This window comes from Saccopteryx bilineata, chromosome 5 (assembly GCF_036850765.1).
Source record: "Saccopteryx bilineata isolate mSacBil1 chromosome 5, mSacBil1_pri_phased_curated, whole genome shotgun sequence".
Lineage (NCBI taxonomy): Eukaryota > Metazoa > Chordata > Mammalia > Chiroptera > Emballonuridae > Saccopteryx > Saccopteryx bilineata.
The window spans coordinates 88,605,546-88,629,928 of record NC_089494.1 but is presented as its reverse complement, the minus strand read 5'-3'; the positions used below and the strand labels follow the sequence as shown (position 1 = coordinate 88,629,928).

Genomic DNA, 24,383 nt, shown 5'->3' with positions numbered 1-24,383 from the left:
CTTGTTTTTGTGCTCATTGGAAGACAGTGGTTTGTCATCAGACACAGATGAGGACACGCTAAGGGATGGGAGTTTTGACAGTGAGGAGTTATATGAATTCTATGATGAATAAAACTTGAGTTCAATAACTTTATGCAATAATCTTTTAAATTTTGGGCTCCAAAATTAAGGTGTGTCTTATAATGGAAGTATCTTAATACATGGAGAAATATGATATTATATATATAAAGAAAAATGCTGGATTGCCAAATATTTCTATGTCAACTCAGTTGCCTTCTTCATGTCTTTCACTTTTATTATAATATAATCAAAATTTCTCCCTTGTAAGGTTGGTATTATTTAAAAAATATAATACTTCCTCTAAGGTCACAAAGGTATTTTTCTCACTAAATGCCTTGTTTCTTTCACACTGAGTTTGCAATATATTTGGAAGTGATTTTTGTTTACGGCTTAAGGTAAAAGCAAAAATATTTTTATATGAATATCCAGTAGACCCAGCAATATATATTGAAAAGATTCTTTTCTCACTGCACTGTGGAGTCACTTTTGACATAAATCAGGTAACTGATCACTTATATCCAGGTCTGTTTCTTGGGCTTTTTCCCCCTGCTCATTGGTCAGTTTGTCTATTCTTATGCCAGTATCACCCTAACTTTATAGTAGCAACATGGTTTTAAGTGATCATAATTTCCAATACAATGAATAGAAGTCAAATGCTCAAAAAACCCTGAATCTTCTGGATAATTAGGTTGTAGCTTACATCTATTGACACAAGGTGGGGAGGGCAGACAAAAACTTATCAAAGTTTAAAATGTCCTGGCTAGTAATGAAAAGATGAGAATAAAGATTATTACTGTGTTTAAGTTTAGTAGGAAGTGGGTCCCTACTTGCCAGGTATGAGGAACAATTTTCAATAAAAAAAGAATACAGAAGAACTGTGTACAAGTCTATAATCAAATGCAAAATACTGTGGTATCAACCCAGTATGCAAATGAAGAAATAAAACGGTCAGATAAAATACAGGACACAGCCAGCTAAAATTTTTTTTCAGCGAAACATTCTGCTCCCCAGGGAAATCTGGTTAAGTCTGAAGATACTGTCATAACTAGGGGTCAATATTGGCATCTGGACAGCAAAGGCAAAGGACGCTGTTAAGCATCCTACAATGTACAGGACTACTCTCACACAAGTAAATATGATGAAACTATACTTGTGATATTTTCTTACCACATAATAATCAACCACTTTCTACTGTTATCAGTTGAGTTTCTTGGATTAAGCCCTGGCCAGTTGGCTTAGTGGTAGAGCGTTGGCTCAGTGTGTGGAAGTCCCGGGTTCGATTCCTGGCCAGGGCACACAGGAGAAGCCCCTATCTGCTTCTCCACCCTCCCCCTCTCCTCTTCCCTGTCTCTCTCTTCCCCTCCCACAGCCAAGGCTCCATTGGAGCAAAGTTTGCAGGGGCACTGAGGATGGCTTCCTGGTCTCCTCTGCCTCAGGCGCTAGAATAGCTCTGGCCACAACAGACTGATGCTCCAGATGGGCAGAACATCGCCCCCTGGTGGGCATGCCAGGTGGATCCCAGGTTGGGCGCATACGGGAGTCTGTCTCTCTGCCTCTCACTTCAGAAAAATACAAAAAAAAAAGTTTATAGGGTTAAATTTCCCAAACCTGAATGTCACCATAATATTTCAAGTTTTTAATTTTTAATTGACAGTTACTACTTCTTAATGCTTTGTCTGAAAATTGTTAGAAAGCAAGATGATAAGATCGGTGCCAAGCAGTGGACCAAATAATTCTTTGTTGTTGGAGCTGCCCTTTGCATTGTAGGACATTTAGCAGCATCCCTGGTCTCTCCCCACTGATGGCAGCACTCCACACCCTCACAACTCTGATAATGAAAAATGCCTCCAGATATTGCTAAATCTCCCCAGGGGCAAAACTGCCCCAATTCAGGTAATCAATAACTATGCATAATAAGGGTTAATTTCATATTTCTAATTTAAAATGAAATTGCAAAAGTTTTCATATAAAGTATCAAAACAGACAAAATCAGTTTCTGCTGTAGGAAATAAGGGCAGTGTCTGTCTTTGGGAGGGGCAAGTGAGGAGGAATACCTTGATGGCAGTAGAATCTGCCTCTGAAGTGCCAGTAATGCTATCTTGACCTGGGTGTTGGTTACACAGATGAGCATTTATAAAGCACTTATGATGTGCACTTTTCTGCACTAGTGTACACATACACACAGTTGGCTCCCTGTGTCCATGAGTTTCACATTCATGTAGTGATACAACAGGGGATCAAAAACAGTATTTTCAATTCATGGTTGGGAGTCCATAAATTCGAAGCGAATGAAACTATATATTCGACACCATTTTATAAGAGACTTGGGCATTTGCAAGGGGTCCTGCAACCAATTTCCCCACGGAAACCAAGGGATCACTGTACTTTAATACATTTTGTTGCAAAATATTATAGACTACTTCATTTGCTTCATAATAAATAAAAACATTGTAGCTCTTACTTCTTGAATCATCAGTAGCACTTGAAAACATGTTAACTAATAAGCAAAGCATTTCAAATCAAGTTGTAAATTAAATTAGAAGTTGGTCACCTCCATGCATTCCTCTTAAAAACAGGCATTTAATTGAAAAAATCCTATTCAATTAATTCATTTGGTAGAAGTTACTTGTTCTCCTGAGAGTTGTCTCGATTCATATTGGCAAAAGCCTCACCAATGAAAGGTGATTTTTTAAAAAGTTCAAAATGCTGTATAAATAAGCTCTGTCACAAATGAGCACTGCTGTAATATATCAGTTTCCATTTATTGCTAAAACTGGAGAGATGATTTAACAGCTGAGGCACAATTTTGTCTCAAAATAGTCCACATTTATTTATTACAATCCAGAAGAATTATTTTTTTAGTATGCATAACGATGAGACTAATGTGCTTTATACATAAAGATGTAGTATTATCCTTATTCTTCTTTTCCTGTATGTACATTATTTCAAAGTAATACTCAGACTGGTATAAGAACAGAGAAGAAAGAAAATTAGGAAAAGTTAAATCTGCATCAAATCTAGAATTTTCAACTGCATTCATTAAAAAAAGTTATAAAAGATTAGTATTATAGACTCTCAGGAGTCTTTAGAACCACATTTTAAAAATACTGCAATGAGCAAAACATATTATAAGCAAATGTATAATTTATTTTTGGAGAAAATAATTAGAACTAGGGTTTTCCAATACAGGGAAGAAGTAACAACAGGAAATCATACCATGATTACATGTTAATTACCACACTCTGTAAAACGTGGATGTGCTTAACATGAATTCACTGACAATGAACTTTTGAGATTTAAAAATCGCAAACCCTTGCCAATGTTGAAAATTCATTAAGTGTTGAAATAAATACCTAGAAATAAGTAAAGTTTAAAAACTGAAGCCTCTAACAGTGTTTATAGATCAACCCAAATGTTAAATACAAATAGTAAAGCAATTAAGCTGACATTACTATTAGTTTCCACTTAATTTCTTCATAATATGGCTGTCTGGTGTTGCATTCGTAAAGATACTTCCTACAACCACATGGGTACCCCAGAGATTATGACGAATCACTTTACAGCAGCCAAGGTCATCAACAGAGAATCCTAAATGTCGATAGCGTTCATCTGTTTCAAAAAGAGTGTTGTTTGTATATGGACCAAAAAACTGGAGAAAACAAAAAAAAAATGAAGTATTTTCATTAGCAAGAAATAAAATGGAGTAACGATTTTCATGCAAACATGAACACATACCTATTTTAATAGTCCAAATATTTTAAAAACCAAATAAGAAATAAAAAGGTCATATGAAATACCTAAGATATGCCCTAATGCCTCCTCTCCCTCCAATACCTGTGCATTCTGGAAATTTGAAATGAATGATTTAGCAAATTTCACGTTTTCTAGAACCAAATGCATAACATTATACCATCTTTAAAGATGAAATAAACTTTAGACAATCATCTATAGTTAAGCTCACCTTTATCATTTTCAAGAAAAGAAAGCTAAAGCCCAGAATAAGTTCTTTATTTTTAGTCTATATCTTACTTGACTTTGAGAAAAAATAGTATATATTCTTAACTTAAAATTTTAAAAAATGTATTACTATTTCTAATGCAAAAATATACCCAGAATTTCAAATATGATACGTGGTTTGGTTATCTTCAAAATATAACTAAAATGTTAATTTTTATTACTTTTCTAAATATTTCTTTTACCATCCATACTTTCTTAATTCTAAAAATATTTTTTCTTCCTTAAACAAACTACTGATAACTAATTTTCAACAAATACTAAATATACTAATTCAATGTAAATTAAACAAAGATAAAATTAACTTACTATTTTTAATTAAAAGTATTTAAAGTGATAGAGAAACAATTTCACAATAAAAACTATTCCTTCTTCAAATTATATAATCTGGCTTTCAAGCTTTGTATTTAAGTACTCACGGCCAAACCAGATGATGGGTCAATAAAGTCAGCCCAGTAACCTTCAGATCGAAGAGCGTAGCAGATTTCCTTAGCACCACCAATGAACTGCACAGAAAAAGACACAAATAGTATACTCAAGATAGCACTGCTGTAGATTTTTAATTTTAATAAGTTTTTAAACAAATATTATTTTGCTTCAGATAGAGAACTCAATATGATTAAAAATTAAAACTGATAAACTGTAAAGCTTTAAGATTATTTTAACCTGTCCAAAAGATTAATAGTTCATATAATACTTTCATTTCTTTCAAAAAGTTTAAATTGTATTTTTCTTCTAAATTATTGCTTAATTTAGGAACAATTTCTAATCAGTTCTGTGCTATTAATTCTTTAATTTATCATGAATTATAAGCTATAGTTGCTATTTTATACCACTAATGGAAATGCTAGAAATAAGGTAAGAAAGGAAAAAAATATTCATAATAAAAATATCTGAACCACTCATTATCTGGAATGTTTAAAAAAATACTTGTTTGTATGCCCTTCAAAAAAACACATCTATTCACTCAGTCATGAAATACTTTTGGAAAAGCACACAGAAATAAAGTAAATGGACAGACAGGGGAAAGGACTGAATAAGATGCTTGCTTTTCATTATATACTGTTTCTTTTGTATGGTGTATAACATCGCATACAATGCGCATATATCACCTATTCAAAATCTTGGTTTAACCCTCCTAATTCCTATGATGTCTTTATTAGCTTTATCAGAAGTCTAACCAGTAAAAGAGACAGTAACAAATACTGCTCACAAAAATTAGGGGATATTTTATTGCTTTGTATTTATTTTGAAATATACCCTAATTTTTGAGAGCAGTATATTAGGACCAGGTTAGAATGTTATTAATAAAAAGGACAGATCATAAATGTTTAAAAATAAGGGAGCACAGTTCCACTTCCAGCCATAACCGAGTAATAGGTACCCAACTTGCCACCTGCTGAATTATACAACTGACAAAAATATACGCAGCAACTGTTTTTAGACCCTGCAAACCAATCAGGCAAAACTATAATCTTTGACAGAAGGCAAACAGATGAGGTGCTCCGCATATTTCCAGTTTTGTCTGTGGACAACTTCTTGTCACAGGGCAAAGTGAATTCTAAGCAAATAATGGTGTCACAGAGCTGAGGAGGCAGAAAACAAGAATGGACTGCTGAAGCATCTGGAGTTTGTGGGGTAGGGTACTGGAGCAGGGGCGGATGAGCATTCACTACACACTGCACAGCTCAGCTCGTCATGAGATTCTGTGAGGCCTAGCAGAAAGTGCCGGCTAAGCACTGAAAGGTGACAGCGCAGTCTGTGCAGTGCTAGGTAACATGGATCTCTGGCTCACTCAGAGTACACAGACTTCACTGAGCACCTGACTTCAGTTGAGATCCTCGAAAGTCAAAGCCTTAGGAATACGAACCGTGTCCTAAATAAGGGGTTAGCAAACTAATACCTGAAGACCAATTCTGGCTGGCTGCCTGTTTGAGTACATAATACAGTTTTACTGGAACATGGCCATGCTTGATCATTTATAAACTTTCTATCGTTGCTTTAACAATATAAGGATAAATTTTAGTTGAGACCCTTTGGCTTACAAAGCCTGACATATTTACTACCTGCTCTTTACAGAAAAAGTTTGCTGACCTTTGCTATACAGGTATACAACTTAAGCTAACTTATTTTCTCCTAATGCTTTCTTGTAAACTAATGAAAAACATTAAGATAATACCTATTCTTTAGATTATCTTCATACTTAATATTTATATTTACTGTTGTATTTAATTAATCCTAATTTTAAAAACAGGAAAACTACTAAATATGATCCAGAAAAGTCATTAGATTACATACAGTTCCATGCACAGAACTGCTATACACAGAAATTAAGGAGGGCAAAACAATGCAATCAAGTGTTTGTAAAGGTTAACTAAAAGAACCCCAAGTTATCACGAAAAGAACCAGATTAAATGTTTCTCTTAAAATTTCTATTCATCAACAGCAAACACTGACATCTGCTGGAAAAATACAGAATAGATTTAAACCATAAAACATAAAATAACCTACTTGGATAGTAAAATACATGTGGTTCTCAAGTAGTCACTAACAAATAAAATAGAAAAATCTGGGTTTTTTTCCTCATAGAAAATAAAATAGCTCCAGTCATTATAAAGTTAAAAATCATAGATAAAAGCATGTTGTCATTTCAAAGCCCTGAAGCTGGTTATACAAAACTGACTTCCAACTATAACAGGGTTAGTATCAAGAGAGGTTCAGAATCTTTAACTGATCACAAATTAGGATCACTAACGCAATGCATATGTGAGAGCTCTCTGGTGACTAAATGACAGTAATAAGTATAAATTTAGTAAACATCTTGAAATGTAAATAGCAAATGTTTATTGAGTTAATGCCTATTTAAATTTCAACTCTGTAAATTCAGATCTCTATCAAATCATAAACAATGTCTTATGTCTCGGTAATTTCCTTGCTAACTAGCATATGACTTGCTCATGATTGTTACTCACTGCATGAAATTTATTAGCAAAGCTCTATGTGGAATTTTTAAGTACTATTAAGTCATCATCATAAGATACTATTATGAGTGCAAATTATATTTTTACAAATGAAGAGAACCACACATCCAACCCTAAAAAACATAAAATAACTAACAGTATCCTGCATGGAAATTAATAAAGGTAATTTTTTCAACTATAGTTAGCTAAGATTCCCGAAGTGAGTTATTCCTAACCAACACAGGTACAAAGATATTTTTCTTTCTATCTATCTTGTAGACACAAAATTGATACAACCCCAAATCAAACTCTTAGAGAAATAATTATATAACTTTAAAATCTAAGACTTTAAGTTACCTCTTATAATTTCTCAAGTTGGTAAAAATGAAAAGAAATGCTAATATCCAGGGAAAGTGAGGGTGATAACATGTACACTAAGACAATCTGTGGGCAAATTGGCAACATCTATCTAAATTTAGTATGGTTATACCCCTTAACTCAGCAATTTCTTATTTAGAAATCTATAGATATGTGTGTGCAAAAAATATATATGTACATTTACTGCCTGCAAAAGCTGAAGTTTGGTTTTCAACTTATAAATAAATTACTAAGGAAAATATTAAGTAATTTACAAAATTTAAAGTTTACCAATGCAATGTAATACAATGCAGATTTTACAAAGAATAAAATGTACCTATGTGTAATGTTATGAAAAGATGTCAAAATACACCTTTGGGATAAAAGCAAAGGACAGAAAAAACGTGGGCATATAGATTTTTATGAGTATTGTACTGTACATAGTTACTGTTTACTCCTTGAAGAAGACTAGGGTAATTTTCACTTTTTATTTGACATGCTTTAAAAAGAGAGAGATAGAAAGAGATATGGAAGGAGTGAGGAAGGTCAGAGAGAGGGAGGGAAAAAGAAATGAGTATAAAGAGTTTACTTCTTTTGTTTTTACCCTATTTTCCAAATTTCCTAAAATAGACCTAACTTCAAAAAAATTAAGGAAAGTACTAGACAGAATCTTAGTTGTTCAAAACTGTGGCATTGTTCTTCTTAAAAAAGATGTAAGTTCTTTAGCCCTGAAATGTTAGTAGAGAATTAATAAAGGCTGGAAAAGACACCCAACAGGTTTAAAACATTGGTTCACTCCTATTTAGAAAAGATCATAAAATTAAATTGTCACCAATTGAAAAAATTACCTTTTCTAAGAGCATTTCTCTTTCATTTTCTACCTCCTCACTCCAAACAGTCATATCATTCTTAGTTTTCTGTGTTATAGTCAGAATCACTAATTTGTTGGTGGCTGCTTCTGGAAACAATGACTGAAAATCTATGAATACAATAAGAACAAGAATTCCAGGGAGAAAATAATTAGGTTTTTATAAAAAAGAAACTGCATAAAAGCACTTCTTTAGAAAAATGATTAACTTAAATTATTGTGGTACCAATTTATTACTTGTGAAGAGAGTGACAGAGACTTGGTTTTGGTTCACTTCTGCTCTTGCTGGATGAACTCAAAAATTACTAACAAAAATCCCAAAGGATTACATATTATTAGTGTTATAATTTAAAAGTTTATTATTACATTTTTCTTATGATTACATATCAGATTATGAAATTATAGCTGTAATAATCACCCAGCAATGAGATGACTTTTGGGAAAGCTACAGGGAAGTTATTTAAAATTCTACTATTCCAGCCTGACCAGGCGGTGGTGCAGTGGATAGAGGATCGAACTGGGATGCAGAGGACCCAGGTTCGAGACCCCGAGGTCGCCAGCTTGCGCGCGGGCTCATCTGGTTTGAGCAAAAAAAGCCCACCAGCTTGAACCCAAGATCACTGACTCGAGCAAGGGGTTACTCGGTCTGCTGAAGGCCCGTGGTCAAGGCACATATGAGAAAGCAATCAATGAACAACTAAGGTGTTGCAATGCACAATGAAAAACTAATGATTGATGCTTCTCATCTCTCTCCGTTCCTGTCTGTCTATCCCTCTCTCTGACTCAGTCTCTGTCTCTGTAAAAAAAAAAAAAAATTCTACTATTGCTATCTAATGGCAGCATGAGGTTTGGATGTCAGGGGACATTTGAAAGCCTCTATCTTGGCCATGCAATCATTTCCCACCAGACATGGTAAAATATTAAGTAAAACATAAAGCATTACAATACCTATAGATGGTACTAGTTAACACATTAAAAAACTAGTGACATTATCTAATATGCAGTAGTATAAAACTGCACAGAAGCACAACATACCTCTTCGCAGCAATTCTGGACATGTTTGGATTGCACACTCTACTTTGGCACTTTCAAAGTATGATTCTGCACTGCTAATTTCTTGTTCAACAGGCGCACCATTACCCTAAGAGAAAAAAAGCAACATAATTAAACAAAATCTGGAGTTCAAATAAAATACCTTGCCTGTTATGAACTTCTCTTCCAAGCTTTTTTTAAATACAGTTGTCCTCGCCATATCACAGTTCACTTTTCATGGTCTCACTATATCGCGGATTTTTAAATTATATATATCTAATTTTGTATCGCTGATTTTTTGCTTTATCATGGGATTTTGCGGTATATGGGTATTTTTATATATTTAATTATTTTTGTGGTAAAATAAGCATTTTCTAGCCTAAAAAATTGAAAACAATATAAAAAATAAAGCCTTAAATATATATAAATAATAAAATAACTATAAGGTCGCTACTTCGCAGATTTTTGCCCATCGCAGGGTGTTCTGGAACCTGATCCGCACGATAGACACTGCAATCACAATCTATTGGTGAGGTAATAGTTTTCTTATATCCTCAAACTTTTCTCTATGATGAATATAGGATCTGAACATTTAAAAAAACTTGAATGAAATATACCATGATTGTATAAATATACTGATAAAATAAGATGATATAAACAATTTGGCTAAATTAACTAAAACATCATAATTGTATCATACAACATTACCTTATGATATTTTGTGATATCTAATTATCCCTTCTGTTCTTTCATTCTGTGATCTGTAAAATGGGGAGGAAAACACTAACTTATGAAAGATGATGACTAAAAATACAGGCTCTCTTTATGGGAAGAGCTTAGAGGCTTTTATTCAACAAAAACTTACTGAGGCCCTGGCCGGTTGGCTCAGTGATAGAGCGTCGGCCTGGCGTGCGGAAGTCCCGGGTTCGATTCCCGGCCAGGGCACACAGGAGAAGCGCCCATCTGCTCCACCCCTCCCCCTCTCCTTCCTCTCTGTCTCTCTCTTCCCCTCCCGCAGCCAAGGCTCCATTGGAGCAAAAAGATGGCCCGGGCACTGGGGATGGCTCCTTGGCCTCTGCCCCAGGCGCTAGAGAGGCTCTGGTTGTGACAGAGCGACGCCCCGGATGGGCAGAGCATCGCCCCCTGGTGGGCGTGCCGGGTGGATCCCGGTTGGGCACATGCGGGAGTCTGTCTGACTGCCTCCCCATTCCCAGCTTCAGAAAAATACAAAAAAAAAACACCAAACAAACAAAAAAACAAAACAAAAAAACTTACTGAGCCCGTACTAAACATCAGACACTATGACAAGTACAGTCACTATTAAGGTAAAAAATAATCTAATCTTCTCTTTTAGGTATATCACAGCTAACAGAAAAAAGAGTAACATGAACAAATTAATGTAATCTGATAGGAAAAGTGCCACAGAGTTATGAAGAATCTTCTAGCAGCATAGACAGGGAAGAAACTTGCTTTGCTGGGAGACATCAGGAATAGGTTGGAATCATACTTGAGCTACATGTTCAATAATGTGTATGTCTGTCTGATAGGTGAGATCCAGGTTAGAAACTGAGGAGGAAAAACAGTCCAGCAAGAGATAAAGAGATAACAGTACAAAGGCATTTAATGATCAAAGAGAATGGTGTATTTAAAAAAAAATAAAAATATGCTGTGAGTGGGGTGCAGAGAAATTAGGAAGTAGTGGGAGATAATGGCCAAAATTGTAGAAAGCCATTTATGCCATATTAAGAAAATTTTACTTCATGAGCAATGAGAAATAGCAAGGTAAGATATAATAAGCTAGTGCAAGTATTAATGTGGAGAATGCATGACAATAAGAAGCAAGTAGAGACTAGTAAAAGCCAACTTATTATTCACTTACTGCTTCACGTACACTTTCACATTTGATCCTCATAACTCTGTGGGCTAGAGATTATTATCCCCACTTTACATATAAAGACAGAGGCTCAGAAAGGTAGTCATTTTCTCAAGGTGGCAAAATTAAGTAAATGGCAGAGCTAACCTTTTAACCTAGATTTACTTTATCTCCATAGTACATCATACTATATATTATGCCTCTAAGAATCTAGGTAAGATAAGCTGGCCTAGACCTCTGGTAATATTAGTGAAAACTGAAAGGGCACAAAAAAATTTAAGAGCTATTTAAAAAGATAAAAGCAATGAGATTTTATTACTATTTATAGGGGTATGATGGAGAAAGAAGTCTAGGTTGGCAATATATGATCTTTACCTTGGGACAGTAGAGGAAAGCTAAGTCAGTTATATTACTGGTAATATGAGAGTAAGGACATGTTTTGAAAAAAAAAAGGAGTAATTCAGTATTACCTATGCAAAATCTGCGGACTTGAGAGATATCCAGTAAAGATGCTTGACAGGCAGATAGAACTACAGAACCATAAATGTCAGAAATAGAAATACTAAGTTAGGAATTACAAAAGCACAGCCTGTGAAAGGAAGACAAGGAAATAAGTGACCAGGGAGTATGTCATGTGATTGGTAGACAGAGGAGGAGCCAAGAAGACTAAGAAGGAATTACCTGAGATAAAAAGTCAGTAGAGGTCAACTGTGTCCCAATATTAGGTTATCTGATATAACCTATAATAACTATAAGGGGTTGTTGCTTTTAATTAAAAACAAACAAAACAAAACAAGCCTGAAAAGAATCAGGGATTTGACAGATACATCAAATTACATGTTGCTTTCCACTTGATTGGGCAATGAAGCAATACCAGTTTAAACTCATTTAAAAATACTCATTTTGTAATGCCAGTTTAAAAAACTTATTTTATAAAACCCTCAGAAATGTTATTTTATTAAAAATAAATTTATGTCTTCTTTTTAGATTATAGTAACTAAAGGATTTCAGAAATCTTGAAATTTTCTTAAGTTTTTAAATGGCTAAAGGAGTATAAAACTAGTAGGAATTTGGTCCATATACAAATGATAATTATAATTTATAAAAATGAAAGACAATCTAAATTTTCAGTAATATAAAAATAATCTGATTATATTTGATAAAACAAATGTTTATAAAAAAGACATTTTTGAAGAATTATTTAATTGCCTAAAAATGACTATAGTCTAAAATAAAAAAAAATAGCAAACACTACATAGAACAATGCCAAGTTAAAAAATCTATTTATGCTGTTTTATATGTATTGAAATTAAGCATTTTCCTTTTTCTTTTTTTTTCTTTTTTTAAGCATTTTTCTTTTTCAATGAAAGTAATGTTTATAGCAGTGGTAGTCAACCTGGTCCCTACCACCCACTAGGGAGCATTCCAGCTTTCATGGTGAGCAGTAGTGGAGCAACCAAAGTATAAATAAAAAGATAGATTTAATTATAGTAAGTTGTTTTATAAAGATTTATTCTGCCAAACTTAGTGAAAATCCGACATAAAGTACTTGGTGATTATTATTATATGCTTTAACTTGCTGTAACTCTGCTTTATAAATTTTATAAAGTAAAGTTACTTCCCTACTTTATAAATCACCATTACTGTAGAACTGGTGGACGGTTAGAAAATTTTACCACTAACAGATATACAAAAGTGGGCAGTAGGTATAAAAAGGCTGACTACCCCTGGTTTATAGTAAGAAATTAACAAAGCATTAATAATTAGAAAAACAGAATACTGTATATATAAACAATTTACCTGAAATTCATTCACATACTGTGCCATCACAAACTCATGTCTTTCACTTGATAAAGGTTCTGCTAGAACATCGGGTAAAGTTTTATGAACTTGGCTTTTCTTTTGTGACATGGTCCCACTGAGGTGACAATCAAAACCTATGTTCCCAGGAAGCTGGAATCTCTGGTCCTGAGGTCCAAATGGGCCCATAATTTCATCAGGCCATATTGTTCGAGAGCCTGAAGAGAAACAACAAAATGTATCATTTTCTCCTTAACAAACAAGTGTACTGGTAGACTGAAAGTATGAATTAGGCATTTTTTACCTACATGATAGACTTTTGAAATTTGCTGTCCTATGTGATTATAAATTAGTTTCAAATCAATTCCAAAACACTAATCAAAGTAGCCATTTGTCAGCTCCTAGGCAAGTCCATTCTTAGGAGATTCAATAAAGTACTGTAGTCCATATTACATAATGCTTGATAGTCATTAAAATAATGTAGTAAATTTTTACTGATACTGAAGTCCAAGACATATTATATTAAAAGAAAAAGCTAAGTCAAAGAATAGCATACATGACATTTATTTTAAAACCTTATTTGTTTTTAAATTCAGAAAAAGAATAGATCTAGAGGGAAACACACTGACCTTAATAGGGGCAGTTACCTTTGGAGGGGCATGGAGCTGCTATTACTTGGTGGCACAAAACAGTAATGGAATGAAAATAACCTTGTATGAACCAATGTGACATAATGCCCTGCTTACAGCCACAATAAGTTAACATGAATTAAATACTTAACAGAAGAAGAGACTACATTATATTACTTTTTAAAAATATACCTACTTGTAAAAAATTCAAAAAGATCCAGAAAGGAATAAAGTAGAAAATTCAACAAAGAAATAAGAGTAGGACTTTTGTTTACAGAAAGGGACAACCACTGAAGACATCAGCTGGCAAAAAAATATTTTTAATACTCTGTCCAAACTAAAAATGACCATATCAATATGGCTTCTCAATCACTGGACTGTGTCACCATATCCCTCTTCTACAACTATGACAAACATCGACCAATCATGAAACTCCTTCCTCCTGAACCTAGACCAGGCATGGCCAACAATTTTTGCTCCTGGGCCAGATTAGAAAGAAAACTTTTCAAGGACCGGACGAAATATTAAAATTAAAAAATGTTAAATACAAAAATGATTCGTTTAAAGTAAACAAAATTTTATTATGTAATTTACAAATTAATGTGAGTAAAAAAATTTTAATATACAATATTATTTTAATAAAAATATAATTACATACCACATAAATATCCGAACTGTATCACAATCAATCGAAACAGTATTTAATTAATAGAATGAGCTTGAAGGGGTTATATTGCAAATAAAACAATTATTTTGTTTTACAAACAGCCTGACACATTTTCAGTTATCAACTGCAGCTGCTGTCTATGCTACAATGCCACTTGGTTCAGCACACTTGACCACAAAAACAACGAATTGTTTGACCTTGGGTGCATACTGGCAAACTCTGCCTAAAAGAATGTGGGTTTCACATCGCCGCTAAATGTCAAACAGTTCATATCCAGTACAGATGAGTACAAAAATTGCAAATCTTTATAATGGAATTTTTTTAAAAAAATGAAGTATCGCGAATCCATTCGACCAATCATTGGAAGTTAACCCTAGATTAGTCACACGCGGAATTCTTTTCCGTGTCACTATCTTCTTAAATATCTCGATTTCCAATAATCAAAGACACTTCCATTTCTGAGTAGCTGAGATTTTAAAGTAGCGGAGAATATTAAAAATTTAATCGCGGGCCGCATAAACTCATTACGTGGCTGGATCCGGCCCGTGGGCCATATGTTTGCCATGCCTGACCTAGACAGTCTCTCATAATTCTCAACCCAAACATTCTAGCCTAGTAATTCTTAAAGTTGTAAGTATTTAAGAATCACCTAATAATCATCAGAGATTTTGTAAAAAATGCAGATGCTGATTCAGTAGCTCTGGAATGGGGCTCAAGATTCCTCATTTCTAAAAAGTCCCCAGATGACACTGATGCTACTGGTTTGAAGACCACCTTGAGTAATAAGGCTGACAGACACTAATGACTGACTGGGCTCAGTTAACAAACTGACACCTATTAGTTATTTTTGAACAAGAAAGGTTTGAAAGACTATTCAGAAGTCTCTTGAAAGAAAATAAATACCACGTTAATAGTGGAATTGAGCATAATTTCATGTTGACTGGTCATTTAGGTTTTTTCTTCCAGGAATAATCTGGTCATATGCATTTTTAAATTTTTTGTTTGGTTTTCTACTGTTGTGTTTTTCCTATTGGTCTATAAATTTTTAAAAATATATTCATGATATAAACCCTTTACATATTCTGAATGATGAATCATTTATGATACATGTATGTTTTGCCTTTAGATGATATATATTGGGGAGTAATCAGAGATAGAGTTATAAAACTGGGGCAAGAAAACCAGGGGAAGCTTTGCACTGCCAAGTGAACTTACATTACATTGTAAGTAATGTGTTGCAAGAAAAAAAGATTCCATGCCCAATCTCTTCAGGATATAATACTATATTAAGTTCCTAAAAGCACTACCTTAATATTTTACTGTGCATTAAGCCTCCAAGATAGGACTGTTGTATATAACACTTGTTCCTCCTCCCCTTTTTTTTTAAGTTAGAGGAGGGGAGATAGAGAAACAGACTCCCGAATGTGCCCCAGCTGGGATCCATCCAACAACCCCCATCTGCAGCTGATGCTTGAATCAACTGAGCTATCCTCAGTGCCTGAGGCTGACGCTTGGACCAACTGAGCTCTCCTCAGTGGTCAAGGCTGAAGCTCAAACCAATCGAGCCATTGGCTATGAGAGGGACAGAGAAAGAGAAGGAAGAGAGGAGGGAAAGAGAAGCAGATGATTGCTTCTCATATGTGCCCTGACTGGGGATTGTACCTGGGACATCCACACACCAGGCCAATGCTTTAACCACTGAGGCAACCAGCCAGAGCCTATATAACACTTTTTAAATTTAACTAATCACATGTTGAAAAACATTTTTTTAGACCTTGAAAAATTTTCATAGCTTGGGGACAGTTTGGGAACTGCTACTGAAAATACAGTAAATCTCTGAGTTACAAACATTCAACTTATGTACAATTAGTACTTACGAACAGAGCCCCTTAGTGCTGGGTTATTGGTAATCAACTACAGTTGGAAATCAGTGAAAATGACATACAGAGTTACTTGACTCCCATGGCAAAGAACTAACCAATGAAAACCTTCTGGAAGCAGAGCATTAGATTACAGCATTTCAGGAAGAAAACAGGGACCTAGAAACTCCAGAACTAAAAAAGTTTTCTGTAAGAGTTAGGTGATGCTTTTGGTCTCACTGAAGCAGGTATGGCAAAGTTAGAGGAGCAAGATCTGATACAGTTTAGTTCACCAAGGTTTACTGTATCATTACCAAAGGCCTGAGATGCTACAGGGCCATCTATGATGAGAAAATGAAAAGCTCTGTACAAACTTCCCTTGATCCCTAGTCAAGAAACTGACTTGAGCAGCAGAATCAAACCCCGACAATTTAACACCAGTCTCATCCTTTCTAACAAGTCCATCATCTTTTGCATCATCCAAGATTGTTTAAAGCTGTATTTGAAAAAGTTTAAGTATTTATATGCACAGAAAGGTAAAAATAAAATACTATGTTCAAACATCTGTGTAAGTTGCATTTAATAAGTAAATGAACTTGTTCCAACTTACATACAAATTCAACTTAAGAACAAAACCACAGAACTTATCTTGTTTGTAACCCAGGGACTAGCTATAGTGGGAGATAACCAAGGGTTATCAAGGAAGTGACACAATTAAAACGTTTTAGAATGATTAATATAATAGTGGTGCACAAGATGGATTAGAAGACGCAAACTTGGTAGATAGTGGGTAAGTTAATGATTCAATAAGCATTTATATGTAAAACAGTGCCAACTATATTTAAGAAATTCAACAAAGAATGGCAAAAAGAGTAACAGTTTAACAGGATTAACAGATTTGTTTCAGGGAGGACTGCATGTGTTTGAAGATAGAAACTAAGTTTTAGAAAGCAATATTCATTCTTTTTCTTAACGCTGTAGCTTTCTGACACAAATATTTAGGCAGAGCCCTGTCTAGATTAAACGGTATAAACTAAATTTTAGAAAATCTGTGAAACCTCAAGGAATATTACAGAAAACACAACTCAAAACATTCTGAAACATTTATAAGCAGTTATCTTTTACTTACATATATCTGGAGGTGCAGTGGCCACATGAGACTCATCAGAACCTGAAGATCCTGCAGTTGAAAAGGCTCTGGGAAAGACAACCTTTTTAACTAACGAGTGAAGTCCTGGGAGATAAGAAACCAGTCTGGCTTTGTTACAGAGCACCTAAAAATGACACAAAACTTTAAATTATTTGTTCTGGATATAAATGTTATACGTACACAGACAACCTCTGGCAAATCACACTGCAATGTATCTTTTTTTTTTAGATTTTATTTATTGACTTTTATGGAGGAGAGAGAAAGAGGGGGGAGAAGTGGGAACCATTAACTCGTAATATATATGTGCCTTGAATGGGCAAGCACTACGTTTCTAACTGGAGACCTCAGCATTCCAGGTCAATGCTTTATCCACTGTGCCACCATAGGCTGCAATATCTTTTTCTTTCTTTTTGGTATTTTCCCTAAGTTAGAAGCAGAGAGGCAGTCAGACTCCCGCATGTGCCCGACCGGGATCCACCCAGCATGCCCACAAGGAGGCGATGCTCAGCCCATCTGGGGCTTTGCTCTCCTGCAGCCAGAGCCATTCTAGTACCTGAGGCAGAGGCCACAGAGCCATCCTCAGCACCAGGGCCAACTTTGCTCCAATGGAGCCTTGGCTGCAGGAGGGGAAGAGAGAGACAGAGAGGAAGGAGAGGGGGAAGGGTGGAGAAGCAGATGGGCGCTTCTCCTGTGTGCCCTGGCCAGGAATCGAAACCCAGACTTCCACACGCCGGGCCAACATTTTACTGCTGAGCCAATGGCCAGGTCTGCAATATATCTTTTAAAATTGAATTTTATTCTATTATTGAGTACCTACTATATGACAAGCAATATATGTATTTTTAATTAAAAACAATAAACATGAATATTTAAAAACAGGTAACAAGTTACTTTGGGTAGAAGTACATGGCTTTTCCAATAATGGCCAGAATTAAGAGTGCCACACTAAGACAATGAGAACCTCCAAAAATTGCCCTCATGAGCAACACCAAAAAGATAGTTCAACAGTAAGATTCCTCTATTCTTAAAGTACAGAACTTTCAAAACTTTTCCTAGCATCAAAACCTGTTTATTTTCTAACATTCTCTTCTTTTACTGCTATAAACGGTGCCAATTATCTCCCATCTTTTCTCCTGGTTTCAAGGCAATGCACACTTTCTTCCATTTTAGCACATACCTTTCTTTGTGGTACGTTTTCTGCTCTTAAATTCCTTTCCTAGTCATAGATGTAATAATGAATGACTGTGTTAAATGTGTAAACTCTTAGCAAAATCCTTGTTAAAATACCAGTGGTTTTTAACTTTTTTACACTTGGGGAATGGTTAAAATAGAATTATTTCAGGGTCCACTAAGGTAGGAATCACCCTGAGCATAAGCAAATTCAACCAAGATCACTGGGTTTGTAATCTTCACACAACATCAAGGTGGTTAATTTTTGCAAAGTGGCACAAAATTTCTGGCGGACCAGCAGCTGAAAGCCATTGAAAACCATTCATGTATGAAACACATCCATATGCGTCCACAAACATTTTTCTGTGGTACAGTGTTACAAGAAATTTAAATTGGATATTAACACTGGCAGCACTGGATTCACATTTCCAAAAACATCGGTTAGCAACAAATCTGTTCCCTTTATAACAGAAATGGGCATTTCAATTTGTCAAAATCCCTATCAAGGCTTCTTAATTGACCTGGACATTTATGATACCTGCTATGTATGCTAAGGAAGACACATGTATCTGCATATTTCATTACTAACATCCATTCCTCGTTTAAAATGCATATAAACTAACACAAATTTTTTAATGTACATTTGAACATCACAACTAAAATTTTATATGATCTTCCTTCTATCAGTAAGAGGATCTATAAAGTAGTTTTCAAATTATTTACCCTACTGAATTAATTGATAGAGCCAGGTCAATATTAGTATTCTATTTTAATTAATGTCTTTTCTTTGAGAATAGCACATGCTTTTTAAAAAGATTCCATTTCTGGCCCTGGGCAGCTGGCTCAGCAGTAGAGTGTCAGCCTAGCACACGGAAGTCCCAACTTTGATTCCTGGTCAGGGCATACAGGAGAGGCGATGCTCTGCTTCCTTTTCCTTCTCTTTCTATCTCTCTCCCCCTCCCACAGCCATTGCTCATTCAAGCAAGTTGGCCTTGGGCACTAAGGATGGCACCATGGCCTTGCCTCAGGCCCTAAAAGAGCTTTGTTGCTGAGCAACAGAGCAACAGCCCCAGAAGGGCAGAGCATCACCCCATAGAGGGTTTGCCAGGTGGATGCTGGTCAGAGCGCATGCGAGAATCTCTCTGCCTTCCTGCCTATCACTTAATAAAAGGAAAAGAAAAATAAATCCCTTTCTGTGGTTATGGCTAGGTAAAAATTCACCTTAAAATGTGGCCAACATTAGTGGTCTACTTTTATAACTAGTCCCTATAGTCACATTATTAGATTCTTAGTATATCAGATTCTATTACAGAAATACTATCCTGGGAAATTGCTGCCATACTAAGCTTCCTAACACACAGCTCTGATTAAATCAGCATGATTTAAAGAATAGTCTAAATTAAATTACTGAGTTTGGCATTCAAGACTCTGTTATTTAATCAAAATTCCACAATCCATACTTATTTCCCAATAATTTTATTCACATATATTCAGGAAGGCAAAACTGACTTCTCAATTTTTGAAAGAGGCCTATCTTTGAACAGACCACCAGTTCTTCCCAACGAAACTATAGAGCAGGGGTCAGGAAACTTTTTGGCTGAGAGAGCCATGAATACCACATATTTTAAAATGTAATTCCGTGTACATACAACGGAATTACATACAATGACCCGTGTGCGTTACACATTATCCAATAAAAATTTGGTGTTGTCCTGGAGGACAGCTGTGATTGGCTCCAGCCACCGGCAACCATGAACATGAGCGGTAGGAAATGAATGGATTGTAATACATGAGAATGTTTTATAGTTTTAACATTATTTTTTTTTAAAGATTTGTCTGCAAGCCAGATGCAGCCATCAAAAGAGCCACATCTGGCTCGCGAGCCATAGGTTCCCGACCCCTGCTGTAGAGTATATAAATCCCATTCTTCTTTCAAAACTCAAATTAAATGCTTCTCAGATTAATGGATCCCAAGTCCCTACTTTCCCTTTCCACAAAGCTGAATCTGTACATAACTTAAAAAAAATTACTTTCTTACTTTTATTTCAGCTGTTTTATGTCTTATGTCCCCTACTATATGAATCCTTATGCTAGGATTAATCCCTAGAAAGTCAAAGTTAGGCCCTGGCCGGTTGGCTCAGCGGTAGAGCGTCGGCCTAGCGTGCGGAGGACCCGGGTTCGATTCCCGGCCAGGGCACACAGGAGAAGCGCCCATTTGCTTCTCCACCCCTCCGCCGCGCTTTCCTCTCTGTCTCTCTCTTCCCCTCCCGCAGCCAAGGCTCCATTGGAGCAAAAATGGCCCGGGCGCTGGGGATGGCTCTGTGGCCTTTGCCTCAGGCACTAGAGTGGCTCTGGTAGCAACATGGCGACGCCCAGGATGGGCAAAGCATCGCCCCCTGGTGGGCAGAGCATCGCCCCTGGTGGGCATGCCGGGTGGATCCCGGTCGGGCGCATGCGGGAGTCTGTCTGACTGTCTCTCCCTGTTTCCAGCTTCAGAAAAAAAAAAAAAAAAAAAAAAAAAGAAAGTCAAAGTTAATCAATCTCTCTCTCTGGTCTACCTGAATAATAGCTTTTGCTCTCATTTTGTAAGATTTGGAAGATACCTGGTATATTAAAACTGCTACAAAACCTTCAGTTTGGCTAACAAAGAAATAAAAAATGGCGTAAAAACAGATTATAAATATTTACTGAAATATCTTTCTTAAAAATATTGACAGGACCTGACCAGGTGGTGGCACAGTGGATAGAGCATCAGACTGGGATGCAGAGGACCCAGGTTCGAGACCCCGAGGTCACCAGCTTGAGCACGGGCTCATTTGGTTTGAGCAAAGCTCACCAGCTTGGACCCAAGGTCGCTGGGTTGATCAAGGGGTGTCTCGGTCTGCTGAAGGCCCACAGTCAAGGCACATATGAGAGCAATCAATGAACTAAGGTGCTGCAATGAAAAACTGATGATTGCCCTGGCCGGTTGGCTCAGCGGTAGAGCGTCGGCCTAGCGTGCAGAGGACCCGGGTTCGATTCCCGGCCAGGGCACACAGGAGAAGAGCCCATTTGCTTCTCCACCCCTCCGCCGCGCCTTCCTCTCTGTCTCTCTCTTCCCCTCCTGCAGCCAAGGCTCCATTGGAGCAAAGATGGCCCGGGCGCTGGGGATGGCTCTGTGGCCTCTGCCCCAGGCGCTAGAGTGGCTCTGGTCGCAACATGGCAACGCCCAGGATGGGCAGAGCATCGCCCCCTGGTGGGCAGAGCCTCGCCCCATGGTGGGCGTGCCGGGTGGATCCCGGGCGCATGCGGGAGTCTTTCTGACTGTCTCTCCCTGTTTCCAGCTTCAGAAAAATGCAAAATAAATAAATAAAAAAGAAAAACTGATGATTGATGCTTCTCATCTCTCTCCATTCCTGTCTGTCTGTCCCTACCTCTCTCTCTCTGTAAAAAAAAAAAAAAAAAAAAAGACAGGATGACTCTGACTGTAATTCTTTTTATTTATTTGTTTGTTTTTATTAAGCAAGAGGTGGGGAAGCAGAAACAGACTCCTGCATGCCTCTGGACTGGGATCAACCCAGCAAGCACCCTACTTGCCCTGTGCCCTGCCCATCTGGGGCCACTGCTCAACAGAGCCTTTCCAAAACCCAGGAGAGGACATGGAGCCACCTCAGTGCCCTTGGCCAACTTGCTCAAACAGAGTCATGGGTACAGGAGGGTGAAAGAGTGGGGGGGTGAGACAGTGAGAATGAGAGAGAAAGAGAGAGAGAGAGAGAGAGAGAGAGAGAGAGAGAGAGAAGGGGAGGGGTGAGAAGCAGATGGTTGCTTCTCCTGTGTGCCTGACCAGGAATCCAAGCCTGGACTTCCACACCCAGGGCAATGTTCTACCACTGAACCAACCAGCCAGGGCCCTGAATGCACTTCTAAAACTAAATTTGTAGAAGTACACGTGTATTGAAAAGAATGTTCAAACTACCCTCAAAGCATACCAACATTATTTTCACACCCTGTACTTTCCTTGACACTTGATACACTAACTCAGCAATTTCAACCTTTTTCATTTCATGGTACACATAAACTACGGTAATCACTAAAATTCAGTGGCACACCAAAAAAGATATTTTTTGCTAATCTGACAAAAAAAATACGTTTAATTTTGATCCATTCATACTGGATGGCTATTGTGTTCGCCACTGCCATTTCTGACAATCTAAGGGAAAAGAGGTCAGTGCCCCTGACTAAATAGCGATAGCATGTTTTAAAAATCCTTGCAGCAGTAACCTGAAGCACGAAAAACATCAGTGGAGAGTGAACAATGCCCTGGCAGATATTATACTGTGCTGTTTACTTGAAAACTGTACGGTTTTCTGAACCAGTATCATCCCAATTAATTCAACTTTAAAAAAAGAAACAAAAAAAAAGCCATTATGCCACCAAGAATCCAAACCCGTCTCTCCAACATCCTAACAAGACCCGAGCTAGTATGTCACTAGACTGCCTGCCTGTTGAGAGACTACGTACTCACTTTGGCCATTTCTAGCACAGAGAGCAGACACGAAATATCTTTCCTTTCCTGAAGTTATTCCTGGAGAAGACAAAACAAAACAGGACAGTGACCATTAAGCTTTAACGACAGACCGCTGGGGTAAAGTCCTCTGTCTCCTCCCGTGTGCCCTCAGCCAGGACAGAACCGAAGTCCGAGCGCTGCCCACACCGAGGCGGCCGCCGCCCTGCCTCGCGATGCCCCCCGCCCAGCACAGCCCCCGGCACAGCCCCCCGCGCGCAGCCCTCAGCCCGGCCCCGCACAACCCGGCCCAGCACAGCCCCCCACGTGCAGCCCCCGGCACAGCCTCCTGCGCGCAGCCCCCAGCCCCGCCCCACACAGCCCCCCGCGCGCAGCCCCCAGCCCGGCCCCGCGCAGCCCCCCGCTTCACCCGACACAGCCCCCTGCGCGCAGCCCCCCGCTTCACCCGACACAGCCCCCCGCGCGCAGCCCCCAGCCCGGCCCCGCGCAGCCCCCCGCGCGCAGCCCCCCGCTCCACCCGACACAGCCCCCCGCGGGACCGCTGGAACAACGCGGGCTAGCCCCGGGCGCGGAGCGTGGAGCCAGACCCGGACGGTGCCAGGGGTCGGAGCAGGTATGTTGACACAGGTCAGGGCCGCCTGACAACAGCTCCAAACAAAGGTTCGAGTAGAACGGAAGAGTGAGGAAGCAAAAAGAGCCGGAAGCCACAGTGACAGGACGACTGGGGACAGAGACATGGCCCTGAGGGCATAGGGGCAATACCGAAAGCTGTGGCCCCAGGACGGGCGAGTTTGGAGGGGCTACCGCGGGCAGAAACCCTCCATACCAGTCACCACCACCGCCTCCAGCTGTCCCAGACCCTCCTTTTCCCGCCGTGAAAATGGCGGCGGCGGCGGCGGCGGCCGCGGGAAGGAAGCCCCTACGCTGGCAGTGACCAGGCTGGAGAAGGTGCTTCCGAGCGCATCGATGAGGAGCGTCGAACCCATGCTGCGCACGCGCACGGTAGAACTAGGCGGCCAACGAGGTGGGAAGGGAGGAGGTGAGGCAAGGCTGACTTGGGGAATGGCGATGAGGAGTCCTGGCGTGGGCCAGGCGCTCAGTTCATTTCGTTCGTTAACTTATTGATCCATTTCATAAATTCTCATCGCCCCAAGATTTTCTTTCTTTCTGGAAGTTTGGTTTTCTGTCCTTTGTATCATAGTTTATTATTAATGATTTACAGTTCTTTAGCATAGGACACTTATGTTTTTCTTTATGTACCAGCCCTTAATAGGTTCAAATATATATGTAGACTTATTGATAAGTAGTACATCATTTTTATTTATTAATTTAATATTTAAATTAAAATTTATCATTAATTTTTTAATTATCTGAAGTCCCTATGTGATTCATTCTGATATTTCTGTTTGGGTCATATTGGACAAGTTACTTAGTCTCCTT

General features: G+C 37.9%; 1 protein-coding gene across 3 annotated transcripts; it reads right to left on the bottom strand.

The window, feature by feature from the left end:
* Positions 1-2,864: 2,864 nt before the first annotated feature.
* On the bottom strand, positions 2,865-23,888 carry MMADHC (metabolism of cobalamin associated D). Of its 3 annotated transcripts, none has more exons than XM_066280991.1 (8): positions 23,770-23,888; positions 22,944-23,003; positions 17,249-17,393; positions 12,965-13,182; positions 9,295-9,400; positions 8,240-8,370; positions 4,494-4,580; positions 2,865-3,709 (listed from the first exon to the last, which is right to left on the bottom strand). In XM_066280991.1, exons 2-8 carry the CDS (start codon positions 22,950-22,952, stop codon positions 3,515-3,517), a joined length of 891 nt encoding a protein of 296 aa, XP_066137088.1. In that variant the 5' UTR covers positions 22,953-23,003; positions 23,770-23,888; the 3' UTR covers positions 2,865-3,514. The 3 variants fall into 3 exon arrangements, with proteins under 3 accessions (XP_066137088.1, XP_066137087.1, XP_066137089.1); XM_066280990.1 differs by having other exon boundaries at positions 23,706-23,858; XM_066280992.1 differs by lacking the exon at positions 23,770-23,888 and adding an exon at positions 23,531-23,588.
* Positions 23,889-24,383: the final 495 nt, after the last annotated feature.

Coding starts and splice junctions, on each gene's coding strand:
- MMADHC (XM_066280991.1), bottom strand. Junction 9,401..12,964: donor AGTATGTGAATGAATTTCAG/GTAAATTGTTTA, acceptor TTTTTCTCTTAG/GGTAATGGTGCGCCTGTTGA. Junction 8,371..9,294: donor TCCAGAATTGCTGCGAAGAG/GTATGTTGTGCT, acceptor TTGTATTCATAG/ATTTTCAGTCATTGTTTCCA.